At 41.4% G+C, this 25469-nt stretch overlaps 1 protein-coding gene and 1 long non-coding RNA gene across 4 annotated transcripts in view; one reads left to right on the top strand and one right to left on the bottom strand.

The window, feature by feature from the left end:
• The window catches only part of PITPNC1 (phosphatidylinositol transfer protein cytoplasmic 1), an 88864-nt gene that overhangs the window by 9649 nt on the left and 53746 nt on the right, over positions 1-25469 (bottom strand). For all 3 annotated transcript variants that reach the window (XM_054221191.1, XM_054221192.1, XM_054221193.1), the window contains 4 exons: positions 23502-23573; positions 12764-12859; positions 2267-2422; positions 1457-1520 (listed from right to left, as the gene is read on the bottom strand). In XM_054221191.1, coding sequence (XP_054077166.1) covers positions 1457-1520; positions 2267-2422; positions 12764-12859; positions 23502-23573 — 388 coding nt within the window. The remainder of the gene's footprint in view (positions 1-1456; positions 1521-2266; positions 2423-12763; positions 12860-23501; positions 23574-25469) is intronic.
• On the top strand, positions 16512-24080 carry LOC128917766 (uncharacterized). Its single transcript, XR_008469357.1, has 3 exons — positions 16512-16563; positions 19544-19693; positions 22391-24080. It is a non-coding gene; the product is annotated as an uncharacterized LOC128917766 (long non-coding RNA).

Below are 25469 nucleotides of genomic sequence, written 5' to 3'. Positions count from 1 at the left end.
TAAATGGTTTTGGGCTAAACCTATTCTGTATGTTTAACTGCGTGATTACTCACTTGTTCTCATATCAATACCTCTGCCAAGGTGCAGAAGGCTTCTTGCTTCCCAGCAACATTTCCTTATGTCTCACTTTAATAGATATTTTGGGTAGATTGGGGGCAAACTTGTGGGCTCAATTTTTACGTGAAGTCAGGCTTCTTTATTTGAAGTCATCAGTTTCCCTGACTTCATACAGGGAAAATAATGAATCACTACATTTCAGGGAAAAAAAAGAAAAAAATATTTATAAAATTAAAAAAAAATCTTAAGAACTCTTTCTCACTGGGTACAAAATTCTCTTACCAGTTTCTGGCTATCCCAAACTAGAAGATATTTTTAGTAGATTTCAGTATTTTTATGATCATTACAGCACAAAGTTTTCATGCACTATTCAATTTATAAGAACATTGTGATTTCAAAAGCAAATTTTTTTCCAAATCAGCACAATGAGTTTCTTGTTAGATCCTAGTGTAAAATTATGCAGGTTTATGGAGTCACTGGAGAGGTCTGTGTTGGCACCAGCTGGGCTAATGGACTACTTGTAAGCAATGCAGAATGTTTCTGAGTTTTGACGAAAGGCGGGTGTCATTCTTGTCCATCAAATGCCCAAAATGCTGTTTCCTGAAGCTTAAGGAGGGTCTAAATAAACATTATAAATATATTCCCAAATTCCTATCGTATGTCTTAGAAACTGTTCTACGAGCATCTATGATTATGGATACGTCTTACTGAAAATACATGAAAAAAGCACAAACCCCGTGAGCTTATTTTATCAAATATAATCGGCTCTTTTGATACTCAGGATTACCCTGTGCTATTGAAAGGGCCCGTTCCTACAGCTGCTTCGGGGACTCAGAACAGTTTTTGCATGCAGCTGCTGTTGAATCAGACCCCGTAGGTTTTACATTTATATTCGTTTTTCAGAAAGGACGTTAGAGCTCCATCTTTTCTTTATTGCAATCCATATTAACAGTTTAAAACTTTCCTAGAAAGCTGAAATTTTGTTGTATCAGAGGCCCTAGGAGTTTGCAGTATGGAAATGCCTGCACGTTAATGCAGTCCAAATAAGAAGCTTTATTCAAACCTGCACGTGGTTCTCCATATAGATGACTCCTGGCAGCTTCTATCTGCCCACAGTGCAGGGTGTTGGGACGGATGCGTACACTCTGGGATGTATGGGATGTAAAGGCGTCCCCCTGTGCTGCCTAATGGCTGCCGAAAATACAGCCTGCTCTTGTCACAAAGAACCTGCTGTAAATGTGCTCCGTATGCTCCGGAGCAACTGAACATCGCTCCGTCTCTTTCATGAACGACTTAGACTAGGACCTGGTGGTCCATGAAAGCAAACAGAAGTCTGTTGTTAATTGTCATCAGCTTTGCAGCAACCCTTTTAAATGGGCTAAATTTGGAGAATACTTACCGTACCACTCATCAACCCAGGCAAAAGCCTGCCGGTGACCGATCAATAGTATATCTCTGACCACCTGCGAAACAAGGAAAAGGTCAAATACCTCTGCAGAAATGAGACATTTTAGAAAAGTAACACACTTGTCTTTCAACATGATTTAAAATGAAAAATATTCTCTCAGTTTTGTGTCTAAGAAGACATGCCCTACAGAGTCAGACATGCTGGCTCGCAAGGTCTTGTAGTCCAACCTCCCACTTGAAGTGGATCTATTTCTAACACTGGGTCACATTGTCATGGCTTTGACTAGCACGGGAATACGGGAATGTGTAGAGAATCTATCAGTCTTTGGGCGATCAGATGTTCCGGAACTCTTCTTTTTCCTTGTCAGTTTTTTAAACATGTGGAAGGTCAATACTCTGAAAAATATGGCTGTTATGCCATTCATTAATTAATTTTTTAGTAGACTGATCGGAAAACTTTCCCACTACCTGTTTGTAAGAAATTCTGCACATCATTGCTCCATGCACGGTTCTCATGTATACTCATAAATACTTTAGCTCATACATCTATCGTCTATCTATTGAAAATGTTACTGGTAGTTCTTCCTCAACCTTAGACCTGAGCAGCTCCAGGCTTTGTCAAGTTTATACCCAGAGGTGAACCCTTTGGCTCTGCTCCAGGTCTTTCAGACCTTGAGAGAGGTCTGAAAGCGGATTCGGCTGAGCTCCCTCGCTTCTACACAGCCGTAGTTGCGTTCCTCTGCAGGGTAATACCCAAGTTCTGCTAATGTGAAGGAGAAGAAACAGCTCCTGTTTCACTGACCTTGTGCACAAATTGCTCTACCCTGGTTTGAAGTCCCCAGACTTCAAATTTCACAGTCACAAGTTTGTAGGAACACATAATTGGCTGATGGGTGTCTCTCCAGCCTTCTTTTAATTGGCCTCTCCCAGTCTTCTGTGACTTGAAATATTTAGGATCCTGCAAAACAAAGAAAACATACTGAGAAATGCAGGAGAGTAAGTTCAGGTTGTCAGTTTGCTAAAATAAATGTTTTGATAAGGTAAAATATGAAAACATGCTAATAAACATTATGAAAAATAATATGAAATTGATTTAAGTAAGCACTGGGATATACTAAAATCAAATCCTGTCTTTCATCCACCAGCCAGTGAATCGATGGCAGCATGTTCCTGCAGATGCTTTGGCAATAGTATCATCTAGGACATTTCTGCTATAGGAAAGCGTGTTATTGCAAGTCATTACAATACAATGCTCTCCAAGTGTTAGTTATGGCTTTTGGAAAAAAGAAAAATGTTGCTTCTTCAGAGCTTGCTTTTCCCCTGCTCCCTCAGTGAGACGTACTCGTACTTTCTACCCATGCCCGTCTTCCTGAAATCATCTCCAGTTTGAGCTGTGACACGTGAACACTGATGTGACCCTGACAAGTTCAATTCCAAGTGATCTTGTATATCCGGCTGGGCAGCTAAGTGTGAAACTCCTCCGATTTTGCCGTCTCTGGTTACAGCTGAGTTCTGGTATCTTTGGGCAAAACACTGAATGACTAATTTCAACTTTCTCTCCTTTTACTAACTGGAAAAAAATCAAATAAATTGGTGTTGAAATTACCACAGCAAGAGCAAGAAACCAATAAAGACATTAGTTCATTTTTAAGGTTTACTTTTATCCATACAAGACACAGTTTTATCTATCAAAGTGTTATTTTCCATATGAGTATAATTCCATCTCACTTTATGTCCAATCCTGCTAATTACATCTTGTCAATAGAAATAATTTATGGTTAAGCCTCGAATTTCAAAACTTAAAAATAATGTAGTTTCAGAAAATTCATCATGGAGCTTCTACAATCTGTCTTCAAGAATAACCACCGGTGCTCCTCTGCGCCGCCTTCCCAAAGCTGAGATCCGGGAAGACCTTATAAATCCATCCTGTTGTAAAAGCAGCTAAACGTATTTAAGTACATGCGTAAATTATGTGATAAATGGAAGACAATCAGAAGAAAAACTAACAAATTGATAGGACTAATCTGATCTTAACGTTCTTTCATTCTTTGTGAGCTTATATATCATTCAGCTTTCCCTTTTTCTAATGTTTAGTTATCTCCTGACTTGGCTTCTGATTTTTATCCCTAAACTGAAGCTCTGTCATTAAAGCTCCTTTACAAAGCTCTAATGAGGTGATAGTCGTCCTCCTCTGTGAAAGTCGTTGCTTTTATTGCGGACATATTCCTTTCTAAATAGAAACTTTAAACTCACAGTATAATAAGGTTTCAATGTTAAATCACCATAAAAAACAATTCAGCGTCATCATGTATCAGAGCACAGCACCACTGTATATCGCAGCTCATCCTCACACGCTGCTGCCAGTCTTCTCACGCAATAAAGCTCGACCTCAGACTGATCTAGGCATTTTCTGATTGAAAGAGTTGTTTTATAACTGATGACTGCCTGAAGCGATCAATATAATAATAGCAACAACAATAATAATTATTATTTAAAAAGTAAAAATAAAAAATAAAAAGGGAAGAAGTAAGACAACATTCAGAAAGAAAAAAAAGGAAAATCAAAGGAAAATAATTTAATTTAAGGAAGGGTCTGCTGTTTCTTACATACACTAGTGCCGGTGTGATGGAGCCATTGTCTTGATTAAGCATCTCAGATACGCACTTGAATAATATTGAGTGTTATGCAGAGATACTTTATAACTCTTCAGCGATAACCAGACCTATAATGGAATAACTTCAGTGCAGTCCAAACGGATTTAATGTAATGAATTTGAGTCAGTATCAAGTATTCAAAATTTATAAATAAAAATTAAATAATGGGCAGCTACCTTCCATGAATGCTCAGTCACGCATAAAACTTGTGTCTCTTTCAAACTGCAAGAACCTTCTGGACGCTGTGAAAGCAGTGTGCGCCTTTGGTTTGTTTTGGTTTTGGCTTGTTTTTGTGAAGTTAATCCAGCAGACAAGGGGATTCACGGCAGAAATTGTTCTTAGATTGGTGGCCCACAAATAATCTACCTGCTGCGACGCAACTGATCCGTGGCATCAGCCCTAGCTGCAAATTCCTTTACCAGTGCCCAGAGACGGCACCGTCGCTTCCCTTAATCACATCCATTTTTCTTGAAGGACGTGATGTTTGGTCACAAATTGCCTGGACAGTTTCACGCACGGAGCCAGGCAATGATGGACACTACGGGCAGCTTGTATCTAATAGCTTTTATGGAAATTCCTGCCTTTCTGAAAACATTAACATATTGATACGATAAAACTGTAGACAGATGAATGGAAGCCAAGAAACAGGAAGAATTCAGAGGAACAGATTTCCAGACTGCTGTATGAAAGATCAAGATGTTAAAGTTTTACTGAGTGCTTGCTCAGGTGAGCTAAAACTCAAAGATTGTGTATAAGCCGAGTAGCGGGACGTAAGATACACAACAACATTACGCAAACTGAACGTGAGAGTTTAATCTCTGGGCCATCAATTCAATGGCAGGAGCGTTGTACAGAGGTGAGTCGTTAGTGTAAGTAAAACTATCATCATTGGGCTTTTTACCCAGACGCTAAAAAATTAGGTGTTTAAAAAAGACTTGGACTACTCTAGAAAGACACAAATTCTGGTTCATCAATTGCTTGTGAATGTCTGTATTTATCTCTATGTTTTGCACATATTTGCACCTTTCCTAGGCCTCTGCTATTGGCCACAGCCACAGGGAGCATGCCTCGCCAGAAGGACCTTTGGTGTGACCAGGACTGATAAATCTTTGAGCCAAAGCCCACTGAAATCAATAAGAACTTTGACATGAAACCACAACCCACAATGATTTTACATGCCAAACTCATGGCTTCGAATTGCTAGATTAAGATTCACAGCCTGGAATCTTTTCTGCAATCAAGCATATAAGGTCATTCTGGAAAAGAAAAAAAAAAAAAGAAGCAGGGATGATAATTTTATATTAAATTCAAGTAGAAATAATATTAGTCCACAGCACTGCTGCTCCTCCGGACTTCCACGCTGTAGCTCACTGGTTAGGTTAGTCAGAACAAATTTCTCACATCTCTGCAGGCCGCAGGAGGAAGCGCTGGGCACCTGCCTGTACGGGCCCATGGCTCTTTGCTCTCCCTTACGGGCCCATGGCCGTTCTCTGCTCTCCCTTACGGGCCCACGGCTCTTTGCTCTCCCTGTACGGGCCCATGGCCATTCTCTGCTCTCCCTTACAGGCCCATGGCTGTTCTCTGCTCTCCCTGTACGGGCCCATGGCCATTCTCTGCTCTCCCTTACAGGCCCATGGCTGTTCTCTGCTCTCCCTGTACGGGCCCATGGCCGTTCTCTGCTCTCCCTTATGGGCCCATGGCTCTTTGCTCTCCCTGTACGGGCCCATGGCCATTCTCTGCTCTCCCTGTACGGGCCCATGGCCGTTCTCTGCTCTCCCTTACGGGCCCATGGCCATTCTCTGCTCTCCCTTACGGGCCCATGGCCGTTCTCTGCTCTCCCTGTACGGGCCCATGGCCGTTCTCTGCTCTCCCTGTACGGGCCCATGGCCGTTCTCTGCTCTCCCTTACGGGCCCATGGCTCTTTGCTCTCCCTTACGGGCCCATGGCCGTTCTCTGCTCTCCCTTATGGGCCCATGGCTCTTTGCTCTCCCTGTACGGGCCCATGGCCATTCTCTGCTCTCCCTGTACGGGCCCATGGCCGTTCTCTGCTCTCCCTTATGGGCCCATGGCTCTTTGCTCTCCCTGTACGGGCCCATGGCCGTTCTCTGCTCTCCCTGTACGGGCCCATGGCCGTTCTCTGCTCTCCCTTACGGGCCCATGGCTCTTTGCTCTCCCTTACGGGCCCATGGCCGTTCTCTGCTCTCCCTTATGGGCCCATGGCTCTTTGCTCTCCCTGTACGGGCCCATGGCCATTCTCTGCTCTCCCTGTACGGGCCCATGGCCGTTCTCTGCTCTCCCTTATGGGCCCATGGCTCTTTGCTCTCCCTGTACGGGCCCATGGCCATTCTCTGCTCTCCCTTACGGGCCCATGGCCGTTCTCTGCTCTCCCTGTATGGGCCCATGGCCGTTCTCTGCTCTCCCTTACGGGCCCATGGCCGTTCTCTGCTCTCCCTGTACGGGCCCATGGCCGTTCTCTGCTCTCCCTTACGGGCCCATGGCCGTTCTCTGCTCTCCCTTACGGGCCCATGGCCGTTCTCTGCTCTCCCTTACGGGCCCATGGCTCTTTGCTCTCCCTGTATGGGCCCATGGCCATTCTCTGCTCTCCCTGTACGGGCCCATGGCCGTTCTCTGCTCTCCCTGTACGGGCCCATGGCCATTCTCTGCTCTCCCTTACGGGCCCATGGCCGTTCTCTGCTCTCCCTTACGGGCCCATGGCTCTTCTCTCCCTTACGGGCCCACGGCCGTTCTCTGCTCTCCCTGTGAAAGACATGGCGAATTGCGAGCCATGTACCAGGGCAGTGGGCCAGAGCGAAGGGGCACGCTCTCCAGGCAGGAACTGCGGCACACGTGTGTTCGAAACACTTTTGTCAGTGACTGGAAACTGGACAATCTGATCTTTGGTCTGACCCCATTTTTATGTTATTATTTAGATCATTAATTTTGTGTGTGACTTATTTTTGCTTTTAGCCACCCGTGCCTTCCTTTCTAGAGAAGCCATCATCCACAGAGTAGCGCGTCTATTCACTATTTCCCGCTCAGTTTATCTACTGGCAAAATCCTCAATCTGTTTTAAATGTAATGGCATAGCTAAAATCTTTTTGTTTAAATAACCTTCTCGTCCTTTTATCAGACACAATTTATTAGGAAGGCCCATCTGGCAAATCCTTTTGCTGCAGAGGAGCAAAACCTACTCTGTATTTGCAGTACATTATTGCCAGGTGCAGAGTGATTTAAAAATAGCACTTCTGCTAACATAGCAGGAACATCATTACCCATGAGCTGGGCTTACTTGAGAATAAAATGTAAAACTACAATAAAATAAAATAAAAGCCACACTGTGGTGGACGTGGTTTCAAACATAGCACTCTCCCAGTGCTTCTTACTTAGGCCACGTCTTGGCTCAACATGCGTATCGTTAGAGATTCCATTATTTAGCATTTATTTACTTAACCTTCCTCATGGACTGCAGACGTCGCAGGCATCAGATGTGGAATTGTAACCCCCCTTCCAGGAGGCAAACACCGGCGTGTTGACAATATGGCATGGGGTTGTTGCAATGCCTTTTCTGAAATGTTATTTTTTACTTAAATAATGAAATACATTCGTCGTTTACAGAACACTTGCAAATCTGAACAGGCATGCTTTCCCTTAGCTTTGCTATGGTATCAGGCATGATTTGAAGATGCCGTACTCTTCTGCGGCTGACACCACCTCCTTTGTCTGTAGGCTGGAAGCCTGCAGGGAACATCTCGTTAGCCTCGTCACTGACCTGTCTCGAAAATTGCTTGCTGGTTGTACGGCCGTTTTAGCACGGGAAAAGATCCCCCAGCTGAACCAGTTCTCCAGAGGTGAAAGCGCATCGTGTTACGCCGTGCATCCTGTTCTCTCACCGGGTGCTACTCAGATGTCCAGAAACAAAGATTCTTCCTTCCTTTTAGTGCATAGATTCATTTTTTCAGACTCCTATTGCAATATTTTCCAACACTGCTTTTGAAGTGCAGTCAATTTTTTTCCCCCTTTAAGCTGCAGACCATTTTGTTTGATGTTGAATTTCAGAACCAATCCTTCATGGTTTTAATACTCGTGATCTGGCATTTCATCATCAGCTGTAGTTGCTAGGTTTTGGAACTCGGCTTATGTAGCTAGGGCTCTGGAAAGATTTGTTGATGTAAAGATGCTGCTAGAGAGAGTTATGTGGAGTCATTTTTTAAAGACTCTTTTTTCTCTTTTCGAATTTCCATTAAAATGTATTTTCTGGAAGAGCCAGCTAACTACTTCAGAATTTTAAATATCGGGACAGTCCTGAGGTGTTAAAATATGATAATCCAGCCAGCCTTTACGTAAGCTCACAACTGATGTTAGTAAGGAAATGGAAATTTTCATCTGTTGGTGCCGTGCCCCGTACTGCCACGTGGCACACTTTCACTGCGGCAGCCCGGGCAGCTCGATTATTTCAACGACCATCATTTTCTGGCTCTGTAACGTGATAGAGGTTTTGTTATTCTGAAAGCACCTGGACAGTAGTGAGCTGGACCTATTACAGCGCAGCTGTGTTCAAGTCAAAAAAGAGAGCAATTGATGAAGAACACTGCAGCAGCTGCATGAAATCTTTCTGTTTGGAGGCAACTTAAAAAGTTTATTCCATTCGTCCAACTCTCAACTGATTTTTTATAAACAGGAAATGAAACACCGTTAATTTTGAGAACTTGAATATGGTGGCAAAGAACATTTTGCTCAGTAGCTACAGTAAATGTTTCATTTCAGGGAATGATTCACTTGAGGCCCTCACTCTTCAGCATAGCTCAGTTTTATTCTTTTCTACAATTTAGATAAATATATATGTCTATATGGGGAATAGACGGTGGCTGGTGATACATATTCATTGACGGTGAAGTCACAAGGAAATGACTTTACAAAATGTATAACCCCTCTTACCTGTAGGCTCATACATTCTTTATACAGAAATATAAAATTCTGTGTTCCGTGTAATGTGTACATTCAGATTTGGAAACACACGTGACTCCTCACAGAAGCCCAGGGAAATCTCTTCGCTTGGGTCTAGATTCAAGCTTTCTCAATTTGGCACTCACATTCAAACATCTTAAAAGTTTAAGGATTTTTAGGTCCCTGCTTGTAAAAAAAAGCTATATTTAAGATGTGGCAGCACTGGTAAGTACTCTGGTGGCTGCCTCACAGTGACGTTTGTGGATGGTCATTAAACTCAAATTGAGTCGTCTGCTTTGGGATACCCGGGATTGCTGCAGTTACGCCTCCTCCCGTCTTCTACGAGGGCAACGCTATTGACAGCAGAAATCCGTGTACCTCCGTGGGAGACAGAACCGGACTGTGCATGTGTTTGTAATAGCTAACAAAACTCTTCTGATTCACTATTTACTTGGTGATTTAAGTGCTTTTGTGCATACGCTCACAGATGAGCCCTCCATTCTTAGGGGAATTCACATCGCTGGGATGATTCTGGTCAAGAGATCATGCGGTATTCTTGGCAGGGTTCCTTTAAAGTGTTCCTCAGTGAAACAACAGCTCTCCTTAAGCCTTCATCTAACTATGTTTTTTTTTTATTTTTTGATTTTAGTTAATGTATAGGAGGAGAGAAAAAGCAGATATGTACAAAGTTGAATTCAGTAATTTTTCCTTCAGCCGTCATGACATTTGCATGGAACACTTTTCCTTTCCCATCCGTACCAGCACAAGGCAAAACGAGCTATGCAATTCAAATGGAACATTACACATATGAAGGTGTTTTATACATTCTGTCTCTTTATGTGTGAATCATTATTATGGAAGTTACAATGGAAGGATCTGTTTATAAGATTCATGTCAGGGCAACTGAAAAATAGTCTTTTAGCTGAGAGGCACTAGGGAGCAGAGGACTTGTTTGTACTGAGCCTGATGCGGTGGGTCCCTTGGACGCCTCCTCAGCCCTCCGGTGGCCACGGCAATATTGTCACCTCTGTTGGTGCTATCAGTGCAACACATTCACAACCCACATTCACAACCACGTCTTCTCGTTGTATAAATGAAAAGAACAACCGTAAAGCTGCTGTGGTCCATTCTGTTATAGTCAATGAGTTATTGGATGCGCTAACTCAAAGAAAGGTCACAGTCAAATTGTAGAAAGGGGCCTTTCATACAGACAACTCTGAAAAACGTTTGATATTGACCCAATGAAGGATAATTTAGCACTTTAAAGCTAAAAATAACATAAATCTCAAATAGTAGCTCAATAGCAGCTATGTAATTAGTGCTGTCGATCGTATCAGGAGGCACTGTCTACAGGCAGGCTCACACGCACCAACAAAGAGCAAGCAGTTGAAGTAGCGCACGAAAGCTTTGAATTATTTAAGTTACCTCTCTAATATACAGTAGTACAACTAAATAATGACATTTGCTGTTAAAAATGGAAGTGTATTTTTAATTGAAGAGGGATGCACTTTCATCAGGAGATAAAAGAAATGTAAAGCTCATTTCTAGCAGCTGCTAAGTGTGCTGACCCCGATACAGAACTTGCTTAATTTTAAGCATGTGGAAGATCCACTGAAACAAAGAGATTACTAATGTGCCTGAAGTTAAAACCGTTCTCATTAGTCTTTCTGGATCGGAGTCAGAACACTTATCCTGTGGGATCTAATTCTTAAATCCTGAGGATTGTACTTCCCTTTTAATCTTTAAACTTAGTAGCAATTCAGATTAAATGATCTAAAAGCTGCCAAATTGTTGTTATTACTGTAATTAAAATACCTTTCAAAAGCTTACAGTAAATGGTTTTTATTTATCTCTGAAACTGTTATTTGGAAAACACAGGCTGTTTCTCATTTATATAGAGTTACTTCTTTAGCTATTGTGATTGAAAACAGACAGAAATTACATTTACAAACATTAAAAGTCTTTTTATAGTCCCTAAATTATGTAAGAGGCCTCATCAGAAATGGGAATTTGGCTTCATATTCATCATACAGTAGCATAAAACCCCCATAGTTTGTAAACTTTGGAAGATACTGAATTGAACTATTATTAATTCAATATCAATTACAGTATGTGCACAGTTCGATGCTAAGGTGTTCTTACTATTTTGTATGAATTCTGAAACAGAATTTGGGAGCCAACATACAAATCATCCATCAGTACAGAAAAAACAACAGATGCTGGGCTATTTTTGTTGTTTAAACCCATAGAAAATTCTATTTTGCTTGGAATCAGGTCTCTAGATGTATCTTTTAAATAACAACACAAAACCTCTGGAATTCTTTTCTCACTTAACATGAGGCTGATCTTCTATATCGCAAGATTATTCCTATGGAAATTATGTGTAATATTTGGCTATTAAAAATGGGAAGGAAAGCTGAAAAGCTGGATGTTACCTTTGGGTTTACAGTTTCTGAAAGTGCACCCCCTGAGATGAAGAAGCTCACGTGATTTCTTTAAAACGCAGCCAAATGCTGACCCGTTCGATGGCAGCACTCCTTCCTAAATGGCACCAGAAGTCTGGGGAGTTCAGAGGAGATGATGGGACCAAGAAGCTGTTTCATGAGGTGTTATATAATTTTTGGTACATAACAGATGGGTTTCATTATCTAAGGAAACTAATAAAATTACTTTTCATTCTACTGTAGACCCAATTTTGTTTTATAACCCGTACATAAAATTTGAAATGGGATCTATAAATGGAAGATAACAAGTACCTGACTTTTTGAGTCTGAAAATCATGTCTCCTATGGTATAGAAATATATTCATTGGCAAGTCTTCATTTTCTGTCCTAAAAATGATTATGTACTCTCGTTTTGTATAGTCGAACAGCTGCCATACTCATTGCCAGCTATGAATATATACTTGGCTCCAGAGGCAAATCATATCTCCAAAATTAAACGCAAGCATGGGTCTGATCATTCCTCTCTGGCTACTTCCTGTGAACCATCATTTTTCAAGCCCGAGGTTAAAGCATCGAGACTCATCTTCATTTGCATGGGGGTTGCTGATTTCAAAGCAGGGAATTGCATTGACCTCAAAGGAACACGCTCTTCAGAGCTGTGCACTAGCAAATATTCAGGGGAGCAACTTTCAAGGGAACATTAGGAGAGTGAATGTGTCTGCTGCCGTTGATGCTTTTTGGCAGATTTCCTGCAGAATGTATGCTTCAGGCCCTCTTGGTCTTGTCTCGTGGCCACCCCCCGAGCAACTGTGCATCAACCCTGTTCTCACTGCAGCATTATCTGTCCTTTGCCTGGGCTTCGACACTTCGCGTGACGTATTAGTCAGGGCGGGATGCAAATAAGGACAACAGTAATGTCTGAAACCGCTCAGACCCGCAAGCACTCAGCTGAGCTTCGTGATTCAAAGAAAAGTCCTTTTCTACTTTGAATGAATTCAGCTGAATATCAAAGGTGTGGGACAGGATGTTTCTGATAAGGGCGTGAAAGTCTTTCAAAAGGCTGAAGGAAGCTGCAAAAGAAAGTGTCAGGCAACCTAGAGAGAGAGGCTGCTATCTGCTTCCCTCCTATTGAAAGCTTTTTAAATCCTACTGACCAGCAAGATTTCATACAAAACTGAAATTATTTTGATTCCTCTCGAGGCTTTCCTGCAGCCTCCTACATTCCCTTCTTCATGTTACAATCGAGTCTTCTCTTACCTCTGATTCTTTGTAATAGCGCTCAGGAATTTCGTCACTGGCAATATCAATGAAGCAGACTTCTCGTTCCAGATCTTTAGCTTCTTTGTCGAAAATCTGCAAGAGTTAAAGAAATTCCACATTGTAACAGAACAACACCCTTATAAAATCCACCTGGAATAATGGTTACAAGTCATTTTCGGTGACTTGTGCAACATAACGTATTTTAGGCTTGTGCCCGAACAGCTCCTGAGGTAAGAGACCGACGCTTTTGCAGGGACACAGTCACGTTCTCCAGCCTGCTGCAGCCATCAGGGGGAAGAACATGAGTGTCCTCAGGATCATGTATAAGCAACGTGTTCCTAAGCAAGATTAACAACAGTTTAAATGAATTACGCTACAGACTTTTTTGGGAACAATCCATTATGTCAGATGAAGAGACAGCGGACTGTTTACAACACACCGTGCCCAGGACCTGCCGCTCACACCGCTGCTCTTCCTCCCACTTTTTGAAATGGAGACTTTGGTCACAAATAGTAAAGTCAACAACTAGGATTGCTTTTTATTCTATTCTCTAATCTTTGAACCAGATTCCGTCACTGTGTAAAAAACCTCGACTCTGGATGTTTCTAACCTTCTCCCTCCAGGGACAGCAATGAAACGCAGGTGTGTCGCGGGAGCTGGTCAGGCTGAGTTGCTGTTATACCGAGAATCAGAATTTTCATTGAAGTGCCCTCAGTGGAAGCTGGAAATTTCCACTATCCAGCACACATAAAGCTTATTTTCATTTTAATCCTTTAGGACCTGGTTTTGAGCACCAAGTCTCTTGTTCTATGCAAGGCAAATGACGGGCATATTTTGAAAATGCAGGTCATTTGCATCTGCAGCGGAATAGACTTCTGCGCCTGTGCCCATAATTTAATTATTTAGGCATCTTAGTGACCCATGTGACTTCTGCTATGTCTGCAATAAATTTCTACTCATGAATCTGGGACTTGGAAATAGGGGTAGCTAAAAGGCTGTCATGAATTAGTGCCACAGAATTCAGGGAAGCTGTGCACGCGCTGTCAGGATCGGGAACGAGCCAACGATGTGTTTTTTCCTTTGGGGCACAATGTTCTATAGCTAAGGTTTCCAGGAAGCGTAAATATTTCTTTCCTTTTTTTTTTTTTTAAATAAATGTAGTGAAGCTCTTAATTTCATTTCATCCTAGTGGAACAGTTAAAACTACGAAATGCCAGCAACTCTTCAGTAACAAGAATGCTACTTTATTATTCTTGAAAGAAATGCAGCTGCCTGTGTAAAGCGTTCAAAGAGAGCAGTGGACTACAAGGAGCAGCCAGTAAGAACTCTGCTCGAGAAATCATAATTCAAATAAATGAAAAGCTCAAGTTTCACTCTACAGTTTTAACTAGTCTTGGTAGTTAACAGGACTGGAATAAAAGAGGCAAGACTGAATGCTTACTGAATTGCATCTGAAAGATTAACATGTCTGAAACTGCAGAAGAACACAACAAAGGGAAACTCCAGCCTGGATTTATTGTGTACTTATTTTCCTTCTACAATCCTTGTTTTGCAAAAATGTATGTTGATTAGTCAAAATCATTGTTACGTTTTATGGATATAATATAGGTCGCTTTTTATAAGCTTCCTCACTTGCTATTTTCCCCAACGAATTCAGATATACAGAGCAGTCCCTCGATGAAATCACTTGAACTAGTTCTGGAATAAGATGCATTTCACCATAATCTCAGAGTTTTAAATAAAGTAATGGAGATTTCTGTTAAATGGACATTCCCAGGTCAGCTGAGGCTCGGAATCAGTACACGCTTTAAGTACAAGCCTAATAACTTTAAGCACATTCCTATCTCTGCACGTTTGCGAGGACCTAAACGGGGACTATTAGCCAATATCTTATCTGAAGGAACGTGCCCTGCTCTGTCACAGGCTTGATCCACATATTGCGCCTCTAAGTAACATAGTTTTAAATTCTTTTTCTCTCTTTGAAATGCTTTGACAGAAGTGGGGATGACAGATGCCTTTGCCAATCTGTCAAGCCAGGAGGAATTTTCAACCATTTCAACTCTGCGGGTTTTGCTGCTTAGGCTCTCTGGCCATTTCCTCCCTTCCAGAAGTTTGCTGAACGACATTCTCCCTTCCCTTTGCTGGTAGAAACTGTCGTCTAGTCATTTATGCTTCTCCCCTTCTCAGATTTTCCTCACAAGATTTGCAGCTGGAGATTTAATCTTCTCATTCTATCAACAGGAGAAAATAAGAACTCATTAGGGAACAAGACTGATTTCTTTCTTAGCTCTAATTCTCTTATTGCCTCTCCTAGCCACATAATCTGGGATTGCCTTAAAACCTGTAGGGAGGGTGGGTTTATTGCGTTTGTGATCAAAGAGAGTAGAGAATTTAAAAGTTTTAAAGGACGAGATTAAAGGCCATGGAAAGAAGCATCAGGCTCCCAATCTGTGCAACTGTATTTGCAAATGTGCAGAAAATGAACGGTGAGAACAATCTGTATCCTTAAGAAGATGATCTAGAAAGGCAGAATATTAAATATTCTATTGGAAAGAACTGGACAGGCTTTACATTTGGAAGTCAAGTAATTAATTGAGATTGAAATACACAATCAAATGGAAAACAAAGAGTAACATTCAGGCTGAAGTGTCCTTTTTGCTGTGGGTTTTGGTTTTTCTTTTGTGGGGGGTTGTGATAGCTTTTTTACAGCAGACAAACATTTATACACTTCCACTTTCCAAGAGGAATGAAAACTCATCACTATTTAGACAAAAAGTGGAAGAAAGGTTTTAATTGTGTCATCTTTACAATTGTCAATAGTTTCTTTTGAGGAAAATTTTCCAAAAAAAACCCCGGCAGGCGATTCTAACCTTAGGAAAGAAAGAGCACCCAGGATACCTCAGACATATAAGTGCTGCTGTATTTAAATAACTTTCCTTCGTTTTCTCCTGGCCTACAATGACACGTCCTAGCACATACTTCGCTGGTGACTTCTCTTCTCCTTATAGCCAATGCCAGAACAGAAAGTCAGGTTATGAGACGACGTTAAGTCAACAACAAATGTAACATCTGTTTTCTACAAGCTCCTTTCCCATTTTTCTTTTTATTCTATCTTCAGGCTAAGTTGCTGGCTTCAACCTCATTCAGAGGCAGCTAATCCAAAAGGTATCTGATGGCCGACGACCGCAGGTAGCCTGGTTTGGGCGTGAGCAGTACCGAGCCAGACCCAGCGGACACGCTGGTGGCATCCGCGCTGGCAAACTCCTCCCTCATCTCTGCTACAAAGACTCCCGTCAAACTGAGCCTGGTTGGTTTGGCTTTGTTTCATAACATATGATTCTCTCTTGCGATGGGTTTTTTTAGTGTCATTGAGAGCAAAGAATGTGTTCAAGGGATCACCAGCTGGAAAGTTGTTCGTCTCCGTCTTTACTGCAAAAGGGTCTTTTTACAAGTGGGGATACGCGAGGTTCGTGGTCAGCGGGCTGTAATAAGGCAGCTGATTACAGCTAACGCTAATGCAGGCAGGACATAACATTTCCTGTGGAAACAGCCAAATGACTGGTCAATTTAAAAATAAAGACAAGTGGTTAGAGATGAAAGCGATAAGGCGACCTATATGGAAAATTTAATGCTATAAACAAACAAGTTTGAAGATGGGTGTGGTTTTTTCTGGATGCTATTTTTTCCGTCCCTTGTGAGGCTCTGGGTGAGAGATCTCTGTTTTTCTTAGTTGTTATGCCATAGCCGGGTAGTCAGCCATGGCTGAGAAACGCAGCTGAGGCAGAGAAATGAAACAGGTAAGAGCTGCAAGACTTTTTTCCGAAAAAGCAGAGCACTACTAAATTAATTATAGGTAGGTAATATGGTAGCAAACGTGATTATTATCCCACGTGCTAAGTAATCAGACACCTCTGCCTAACTGCAAACTTAAGCCCAAATGACTACATTGTTCAACATACCGTGTGTAGATGTAATTTATTGAGATGAGAATTTCTACATAAATCGCATTTCCTCTTCTATTAAATTCTTCTTCGAGTTAATCTCTGTGCCTGAAAGTGTTGTTCTTCCCTCTCTGCCTCCCCATTTTCCCTGCCCTGTCAACAAAGCCAATAGGCGTCCCAACGAACTTAAATCTTGTCTTTGCGGCAGCTGGACATCTCAAGATGACATCGTAGTGGGATAGACAGGCTATGACATGAACAGCATGACAAAAATATCTTTAAACATCAGACTTTGAAATTAAGTTAAATTTATCTCTGCCTTTCTCACTATTATATGGATTCATTCATTGTCTCTGTGCTTCAAGAAAATGGAAAAAATAGAGTATGCAGCTAGAAGAGTCTCCAAGCTTAGATGCATAATTGCAACATATCCTTTTTTAATTCAAATATTGATATTTCACTGAAGTTTTGTGTTTTCTCTGTATTTTCTCCTATCTCTGAAACGTAGTCCAGCCATGCAACTTGCAGGTATTGTGCAATTTGTACGATGACAAGCGCTTTCTGTTTTTTTGTTTTTGTTTTTTTTTTTTAAATTCTAATCTCCTTAGATTGCCATTGCCAGAACTACTGACTAGTCTTCCATTTATTTTTACAGCATCCTTTTGCAGGTCGTGTCATCTGGTCCACTTTAACTCTCATTTTTCTGAAGGAAAATTTGGTCTAAAATAAAAGAACACCCACTCAGAGCTTCACCCATGGAGAATGCGGCGTGTAACTTTTCTGTAAATCGTGTTCCAACCTCAGTTCCCCCCCAAGTCTGTTAATTTGCTTTGGAGATTTACTTGGGCAAAGATTACAGGAATTGACCAATTTCAACCTGTTCACTGGCTAAAACTATTTATGTGGACACAGATAAAAGGGAGCAATTCTCCTATGGAAAAAGGTTGAACCTCTCCCTGAGAGCAGTAAATTTGGCTCCCTGAACGCTGTGGGAAGATCACTGTCTGCCCCAGAGTGGAACTCACAAAGGCAGTTCCCTATTTATCAGCAGCCTTGTGCACTCCTCCTTTTTATCTCCATGTCACGACTCCTCTATTATTCCATCTCTTATAAAATATCTCATTTAGATTTGTACTTTCTGAACAGCTAAACGTATTTTTACGCAATTTTGTCAAAGTAGCTGTGCTTCCAAGACCATAACACACTATCAATAATATTTACTGGGATTAGTTTTTTTGAAGTCACATCTATTTCAAGTGCTAGATCTCCTAATTAACTTCAGTAGTTCATTTAGAAAAATCAAAAAGTAGAGGCAGAACCATATTACTTGTTCACACTCTCTGTCAGTAGCAGCCTTATCTTATGTTCTGCGATAGCCATATGTGCTCGGTACACACGAGTTGGAGTTCTGTTCAACAAAATGAGAGCTCTTCACACAGAAGGAATTTTAAGCTAACCTCTCCGCTGCTTTGCCTGCATTTTTGCCTGTATCATACAGGAGCGAGATACTCAACACCATCATACAGAAAAGGTCCAGGTGCAAAGAAAGTCATCCCTATGAGTGACCCTCGCCTTCATCTGGACACACTCTGCAGTGATGCCCAGCAATCCTTCAGAGAATTTACAGCATTATATCCTGTCGCGCAGTGAGGCTAAGCCGGGGCACAGCTGAATCCACTGCAGCTGAAATCAGTATTTCATAGCAGTTTCCTTAAATAGTGAATTTACATTTAATTTCCATGTGCTATATGGAAGTTTGTTAGAACCTAGTTCCATCTTACTAAGATAGGAGACAAAAATAGGGAAAAGAACCCACCCCTAAAAAGAGCAAAACTAGAAACAGCTTTTCTTCTTAGCTGGCCATACCTAAAATCTCTTTTACGTCAGTCAGATGTTTCACAACCAGTACTTGAGAAATACCCATTAAGGATGAAGTATAATGAATGCTCCAATACCGTATACTCAGTCACTTCTAGGGCTGCAGAATTGGACCTCACCATCAGGAAAGGATTTTCTAACTTTAAATGATGGCACTGCAATCTACAGAGGTTGCTCATCAAATAATATCTGCCACTCGCTGGCTGGTTTTAGCGTGCTCAAGCTATTAATGTCTCAAATGATACTGGCGTTAATTTATAACTGCATGGAACACAGAACTACCTCTTGTTTTCATTTGGCAAATGGTCATTCCGAGACGTGCATTTTCAACACTCTATTATCTTTGAAAGGCAAGAAACAGGTTGATAATGTATTTTCCTCTTGATTGCCAATGAATTAGCGCTGTAGCTGTGATGACTTTATCAGCATTACCGAGACACCCGCTTACAAAAACGTGCCCAATGATGCCCGTACTTTGTCATCTTGAAATATACCTCCACCTCAAAATCTTCACTCCATTACTCTTAAGAATAATGTTATTCTTATTAATAAATATCATGGGCATTTAACAGAAGGAAAGACTACACTATTTTAAGATCTTGCATGTTATTATTTAACAATCAAGATCCAGCCATTGAGTTTTCCAAAGCAAAACGTTATGCTACAAAGAGCAAGGCACTGTTAAGTTTTACATACAGTGAATTTCCATTAGTGACAACTATGGGACTGTTTTTACAAGCTGTTCGTTTTTACTTTCCCCAGACGCTATCAGATGGCAAAAATTCACTGCCCAAATATCAGCAGAAATTAATTCTGTGGCTAAAAAACAAAACAAACCAACAAAACCCAGTCAAACATAATGATCCTTCTGCAACGAATAAGAAAACTGAACCGTCTCTTGATTCAGTGATTTGCTCGAACAGCCTCTGCCTTCACTTTACCTTTGCTCTACCTTCAGCTGCAGATTGCTGCTTAGAAATCTTCAGCAGGACCAGACTGTGGCACGCCAGAACAGGCACGGAGCCGCAGCGCGCGAGATCACCGAGCATTGATTACAGGATCTACGCGAGCCACGCGCTGGATCCTTTCTTATCAACAGAAAGCCTAGGTTGGTGCATTCCCCACTAAGACTAAAAATAAACAAAATGTGTGTCTGTCGTGTGCACGGAAGTTGTAAGAATAGAGATGGAGAGAAAATTGAGACCATTTAGAATAAAATTAGCCTTATGTGACATAAACACTGACCAATCAACAGTCTGTTAAAAGAAAGCATCTGCCCAAATAAAGAGGTCAAAAAAGGCAGCTCATGAAAACCACAGGCTAATTTATCCACAAACAAGCAGTAACTTCTACCGCTCCTGCCTGGGATTTCTGACCATTTCATTAATTAGATAACCTTAAGAATTCTCTTGTATTTAACGTATGGTTTTAATATTCAAAATACAGACTTTGTGCATCTACATTCAAATTCTCTAATTGCTAATTTTTCTTGGGGGAAAGAAAGTGTGCAGCGAGCGATTAACATGCGCTTTCCTGGCGTGTGTGCGCTGAGGGGAGCTCTCTGCTGAGGCACCTGCGCCCCCCCCAGCACCTCCCACTTGCCTTACGCAAGCAGCTAAAGATGCAACAGGGAAGCAATATTTTCATGTACTTACAGACACCATCTACAGTGTAATTTACATTTTACAAGCCATTCTGATTTTTAGGCATTCCATTTTGTAATTTAAAATAAAAGTAAAATAAAAATAAAACTTCCCTTTAAACTGAGAAGTTTACTTTTTAAAAGACCTGTAAGGGGAAACACTGAATGGCCCGACTCATTGGTCTGGTTTCCAACATTATTAACGAAGCTCTAAAGCTGCAAGGTGGCAGTGACAATATTTGCCGTACTAACACCTTCATCCAGCGCTGCCGGTTTTCCTAAGGAGAGAGTTGCCACGCAAACATCTAGATGCGATACAGCAACATCAGCAGCGCTGGGGCACTAGAAATCCAGCTGGTTGGATTTATGGGACTGCGCTACTACCCTCTACACAAGCTTCTTTAGTGTTTTACCTAAATAAAGAGGGTTATGGTCCATTGTTCCTTCTGGCAATGTTTGTATTTGTGCAAATCAAGTGCAAGCTCTGACACATCGGGACAATAGTGCTTTAAGCACATTTAAAATAGGTTAAAATGGCGACAAAGTCTAAGACGTAGAAAAATCAAGTTCCAAAGCAGATATCATTATCTTTCACTAGTTTCTTCTATCATGACAATTGGCAAGAAAAATGAGGAGGATTTTTGCATCAAGATACACCACAGTAATTAGGTAGGATTTTACCAGACAATGCAACATATTAAATAAAATAATTCTAATAATATACTAGCCTGCTAAATGACAACAGGAACCCAAGAGCATTTATATTGCTTTCTTCCACTAGTCAACGGAATTAGATTTAGTATCCATATATCTAATTATCGTGTTTTACAATCAATATCTACTTTATTAGATAGCATGGAAATGAACAGACCAGAGTTCAAAGATTTCAAAAAACCAGTTTGGTCTCACAAAATATATCTAGAAATAGTTGAGTTGAAACCAGACATGCATTATTACCCTCATTACTGTAATATTAATATTCATTCAGTGTATTTTGCGTTACAACTGCAAAATTTACAGAAGTTTTTTTTGGATTAATTATTTCTTCATCAGCCAAGGTTGACAGTCGCAATGAAGAAAAACAGAGTGTGTCTATGGAAATGGATGCTGCGCTCCCCGTTTTCTGACTGGGCAAACGTAGTGAAATTGAATCTAAACTTGACTGAAAAGAGGAGAATTAAACTTCACATTTTATTAAGTGAGGTTTAAGCCTGCTCATTGAGTAACAGAAACAGGACTGACGCTCAGCCCTGGTTCTGAGGTGTTTGGTTTAACAGAAGGCTTCCCTCGGGCTCGTATCGAGGACCCTGCCAGCACTTCAGTGCTGTACCACACACGTCTGTGTCACCAGGCCGCTGGCACTGGATCCACGGCAAAGCACGTAGACCTTCCAGTGGTTTGCTGTGCTCACACCAGTGAATAGCAGAGCTCTCAGAATTACAAAATCATGGAAATTAAGGCTGGAATTCAGCCCTCTAATTCAGCTTCTTTTTCTCCTCTGCGGTTCAAGTAAGGGTCAATTAAATCTGTCAATCCTGCTAAATACTTGCCGAGTCTGTGACCCAGGTACCCCAGTAGAAAGGTAACATATATTACCCCACCGGCACTCTGGTAAAAATGACATTTGAAGAGCTGGATTCAAGCAGAGTAGAGATTCTTTGGTTTACATCACCTGAGTATCCTGCCTCTGTGCTACTTTCATCTTAAATTCACTGGTTGGGTACTATTCACGGCTTGATTCATAGTATTTTAGCCACAAAACTGACACACAGAAAAAAATTGAAAATTCACTGCTTAAGTAACTTCAGTTCTTCCTCTGTGAGGAGTCAGTACAGAATGTGTCTTCTCACTGCTGACAGTATAATGCACCAGAAAACTAGTCTGCACCCTCCTGAAACCAAAGGTGTGGGCTTGCTCTGAATTAAAGTGCTGCCACAAAGCAGAAGTGAACATTAAAAAGTACATAAATTACATCATGCTCATATAGTTGCTAATGTAATACACTTCTTTTTTTCCTCTCGCTGATCTGGAACTGGCTTAGACTAGCAGTGACTGAAAGTTGTTGGTGTCTGGTGGCCAATACACGATCCCTGTCATGTTCCCATTGGGAAAGTGACTGTTTGCCAAAAACGTTATTCAAAATTATACCTTGTTCTTTTACAGGTAATTATTCTGCCATGAGCAGTGCAACAGCTGTCAGCCTTATTACCACGCAGGCCCGTGGCGCTTGGGGAAATGTACCTCCCATCTGGAGAACAGAATACTTGAACCTGAATACGGCTGTGGGAGGGACGCCCCTGGAAACCGAAAGGCTCTGCATCTCAGACCCCTTAAAATCTACTTTGCTGCCCTCTTCCTTCTGGAGTTTAAATACTCCTTCGTTAGGTCTCTGTATTTACAGATCAATTTCCCAGACATTTTAACCTGTATTTCCCGCTTACAAGAAACGTCTCGTAAATCTGCAACAAAGGACTGTTTAAAGCATACCAAAATGTACAGAAACGTATTTGTGTGTTGATCCACGGGTTGAATCCTCACACGCCTGGCTTTCTCTAACATGGTTCTTTTCTTGCAAGCCGTGTGACTGCTCTGCTCCCTGTCAGGGCACCAGCGTCTGCCTGACCTCCTGCCTTCTGTTCCTGAGCATCTCTCCATCAGCAGCTGCTGGCTCTCACTCCCGCCCTTCCTCTAGAGAGGATTTTGCATAGTTAACTATCCTTTTCCTCTCTAAGCTCTAGCTCTGAGAACTTTGTAACTTTTGGTAAGTGATTGCCAAAAGCATCACCTCAGTAGCCCAGCCATTGTTCCCTTGGAGTTGTTTACTGAGATCTCTCATCTCTGGCCATTGTTTAGTTTCCTGTTTGCTCTTCCTACCAGCTCCTTTGAGTTCAAGCCCCTGTGCTCAGAGAGAAGAATGCGGAACACATCAAGTGGAATGCAATTACACCCCCCAAAAAAGAGTACTCTCTTCCTTGCTCTCCATAAATGTTCATCAGGATTAAATTCATATATGTAAATGTTGTTGTTTAGAGAAGGAACAAGCAGGATGCGAGATGCAGAAGGGAAGTTCTGTACATGAATCTTTCATCTCATGATGCTTTGGAGGTAGCTACTCTGCAGGCTGACAAGCTGCTGAGGAACAGGACACCCAGTAGGTGCAGAGACACCAGCCCATTCCGGCCTTTTCCCAGACTGAAAGGGCCACAGCCCCCGGATATCGACCACCATTAACTACAAGGATTAAATGAAATTCTGCAAACGCCATCATACTTACACTGTCATTGCTTCCTTTGTTGTCCTCGTATTTTGTCTCTATATGAATGGAGAATTTAGGCAAAAATGAACACTGCAACAAAAGAAAAATATGTTTGACATAAAAAATATGCCCTGCTTCATCAGCTGACATACGCGGTACATCCTGTTTGCTATCAGCTTTCTTATTTATTTCAGATTACTTCAAGAAAAAGAGTAAATGCACACAGAACATGAGAGCAAAGGGTTTTATGATCCTGGAGGGATGTAGAGATTCTATCTTAATGTTGAATACTGTAACGAAGGTATAAATAAAGCAGTATAAGTACTCTGGAATGACCCGACACACTACTTCTCATGCTCACTATGCATATGAGTACAAGTGTCCTGAACGTCTTGTCATAAATTCAGTTCTCTAAGCTCTCAAAATCAACTAGATACTCATCACCATAGGTTAGTCTGTCCCCCATATGAAATAGCCCAAGGACACTTCGCTAGCTGCAGGTGCTAACCAGAAAACAATGCTTTGAGGTGTGAGGGGGTTTTTTAAATTTTCAGTGAGAAAGGAATTTTAGCATAATTTCCTCTTAATGAAATTAAGATAGATTATGAGCTGCTGGGGAAATTCCTTTATACTAAACCCAAATAAATCTTCAAATAATAATGCAAGAAAATTAAGAATGCACAAATATTTTTCTAGTAAAGATAATATTTCTGTATTTTACACAGGAATAAATTTATTTTTCTGTGGATTGCTTAATTTATTTGGCTTATTGAGACTAGAATTTATAATGCTAGGCAACATAATTCCAGTGGAAAAAAAATATTTCAAATATCTTTTCTTTAGCATTTCCCAGTTCTTTCAAATCAACTTTTCAGATAGGCAGAGCAGCTGCCTAACAGCTCTGAAGGATGCTAGTTCAGCGTCTTTACTATTAGTCATCAAGTCTTTTCTTGCATGAGGCTGCAGTAAAACCAAAGTGCCAGTTCCGTGTATGATGCATCACTAACACCCTATGGCAAAGTGCCTTCGTAAAGACTGGGACTATTTACTGGGCTGTACGTACAGGTTACACAACGAGGACTTTATTATGCCTCAGTGTTCACAGTGCTGTCAGTCCAAGTTTGGACTTGATAAATTTTGGAGAGCTCTTCTAAGGAAGGGAGAGGCTGATGACTAAGGAAGGAGGTGATTTAGGCGGCCACCTGCGGGGCAGCAAAATTGAAATGAGAAGCCAGCTCCTTTGAGACTGCAGAAAATACTTCCCGATTCCATGGATATCACCCTACAAGCCATTGTTCAATCTTCTTCTGATCACGGGATATCTAGTATTCGACGAGCACATCTAGAATTAATAATTGTTGAAAAAATGAGAGAGTTTTGCCAGAATAAGGTTCTGGTGCCATGGAAAGCCTCTGGTCAAACTGCCTCCCGCTAACACAAGGAAACACTCCCATGTCACATGTTGGTGCCGCAGATGCCCAGACCACACAGGCTTCTCCTCAGATCTTCTAAACGTTTTGCCTTTTATTACAGATTTCTGTGGAGTAGCACATTTATGAGTTTCAATCCAATCTGAACCGTGACTAGCTCTCAGCTATGCAACGTGTTCATTGAGTGAGTATGTGGGAGGCAAAAAAAAGAAAAAAAGCCAGCAGTATGTGAGTGCAGGACGGGGCAAGTTCAGCGAGAGATCTGCCGGTTCCTGGTACCCAGGTTTTGTGGGCAATTAAACATTTCCTATGTATGTATCGCAGGAAGTGCTGGTTGAAAAATATACAATATTTATAAGCAGTCTGTCAGAACCGGGGATCTTGTAACACAAATTAACACCAAAAAAATCCAGATATTCTCCCAATTGAGGTTTCACCACATATCTCAGCATGTTGCTCCTATTCTGGGAGACATCCAAAGGCATCTGCAAACAAAAGCATTAGCAAACAGAAGGCACTACAGCCAAAGAAGTTTAAAAAAAGAAAAAGCCAAGGT

Source organism: Rissa tridactyla, chromosome 15 (assembly GCF_028500815.1).
Source record: "Rissa tridactyla isolate bRisTri1 chromosome 15, bRisTri1.patW.cur.20221130, whole genome shotgun sequence".
Lineage (NCBI taxonomy): Eukaryota > Metazoa > Chordata > Aves > Charadriiformes > Laridae > Rissa > Rissa tridactyla.
The sequence above is the reverse complement of the archived record's forward strand: the minus strand, read 5'-3'. Positions and strand labels throughout refer to the sequence as shown.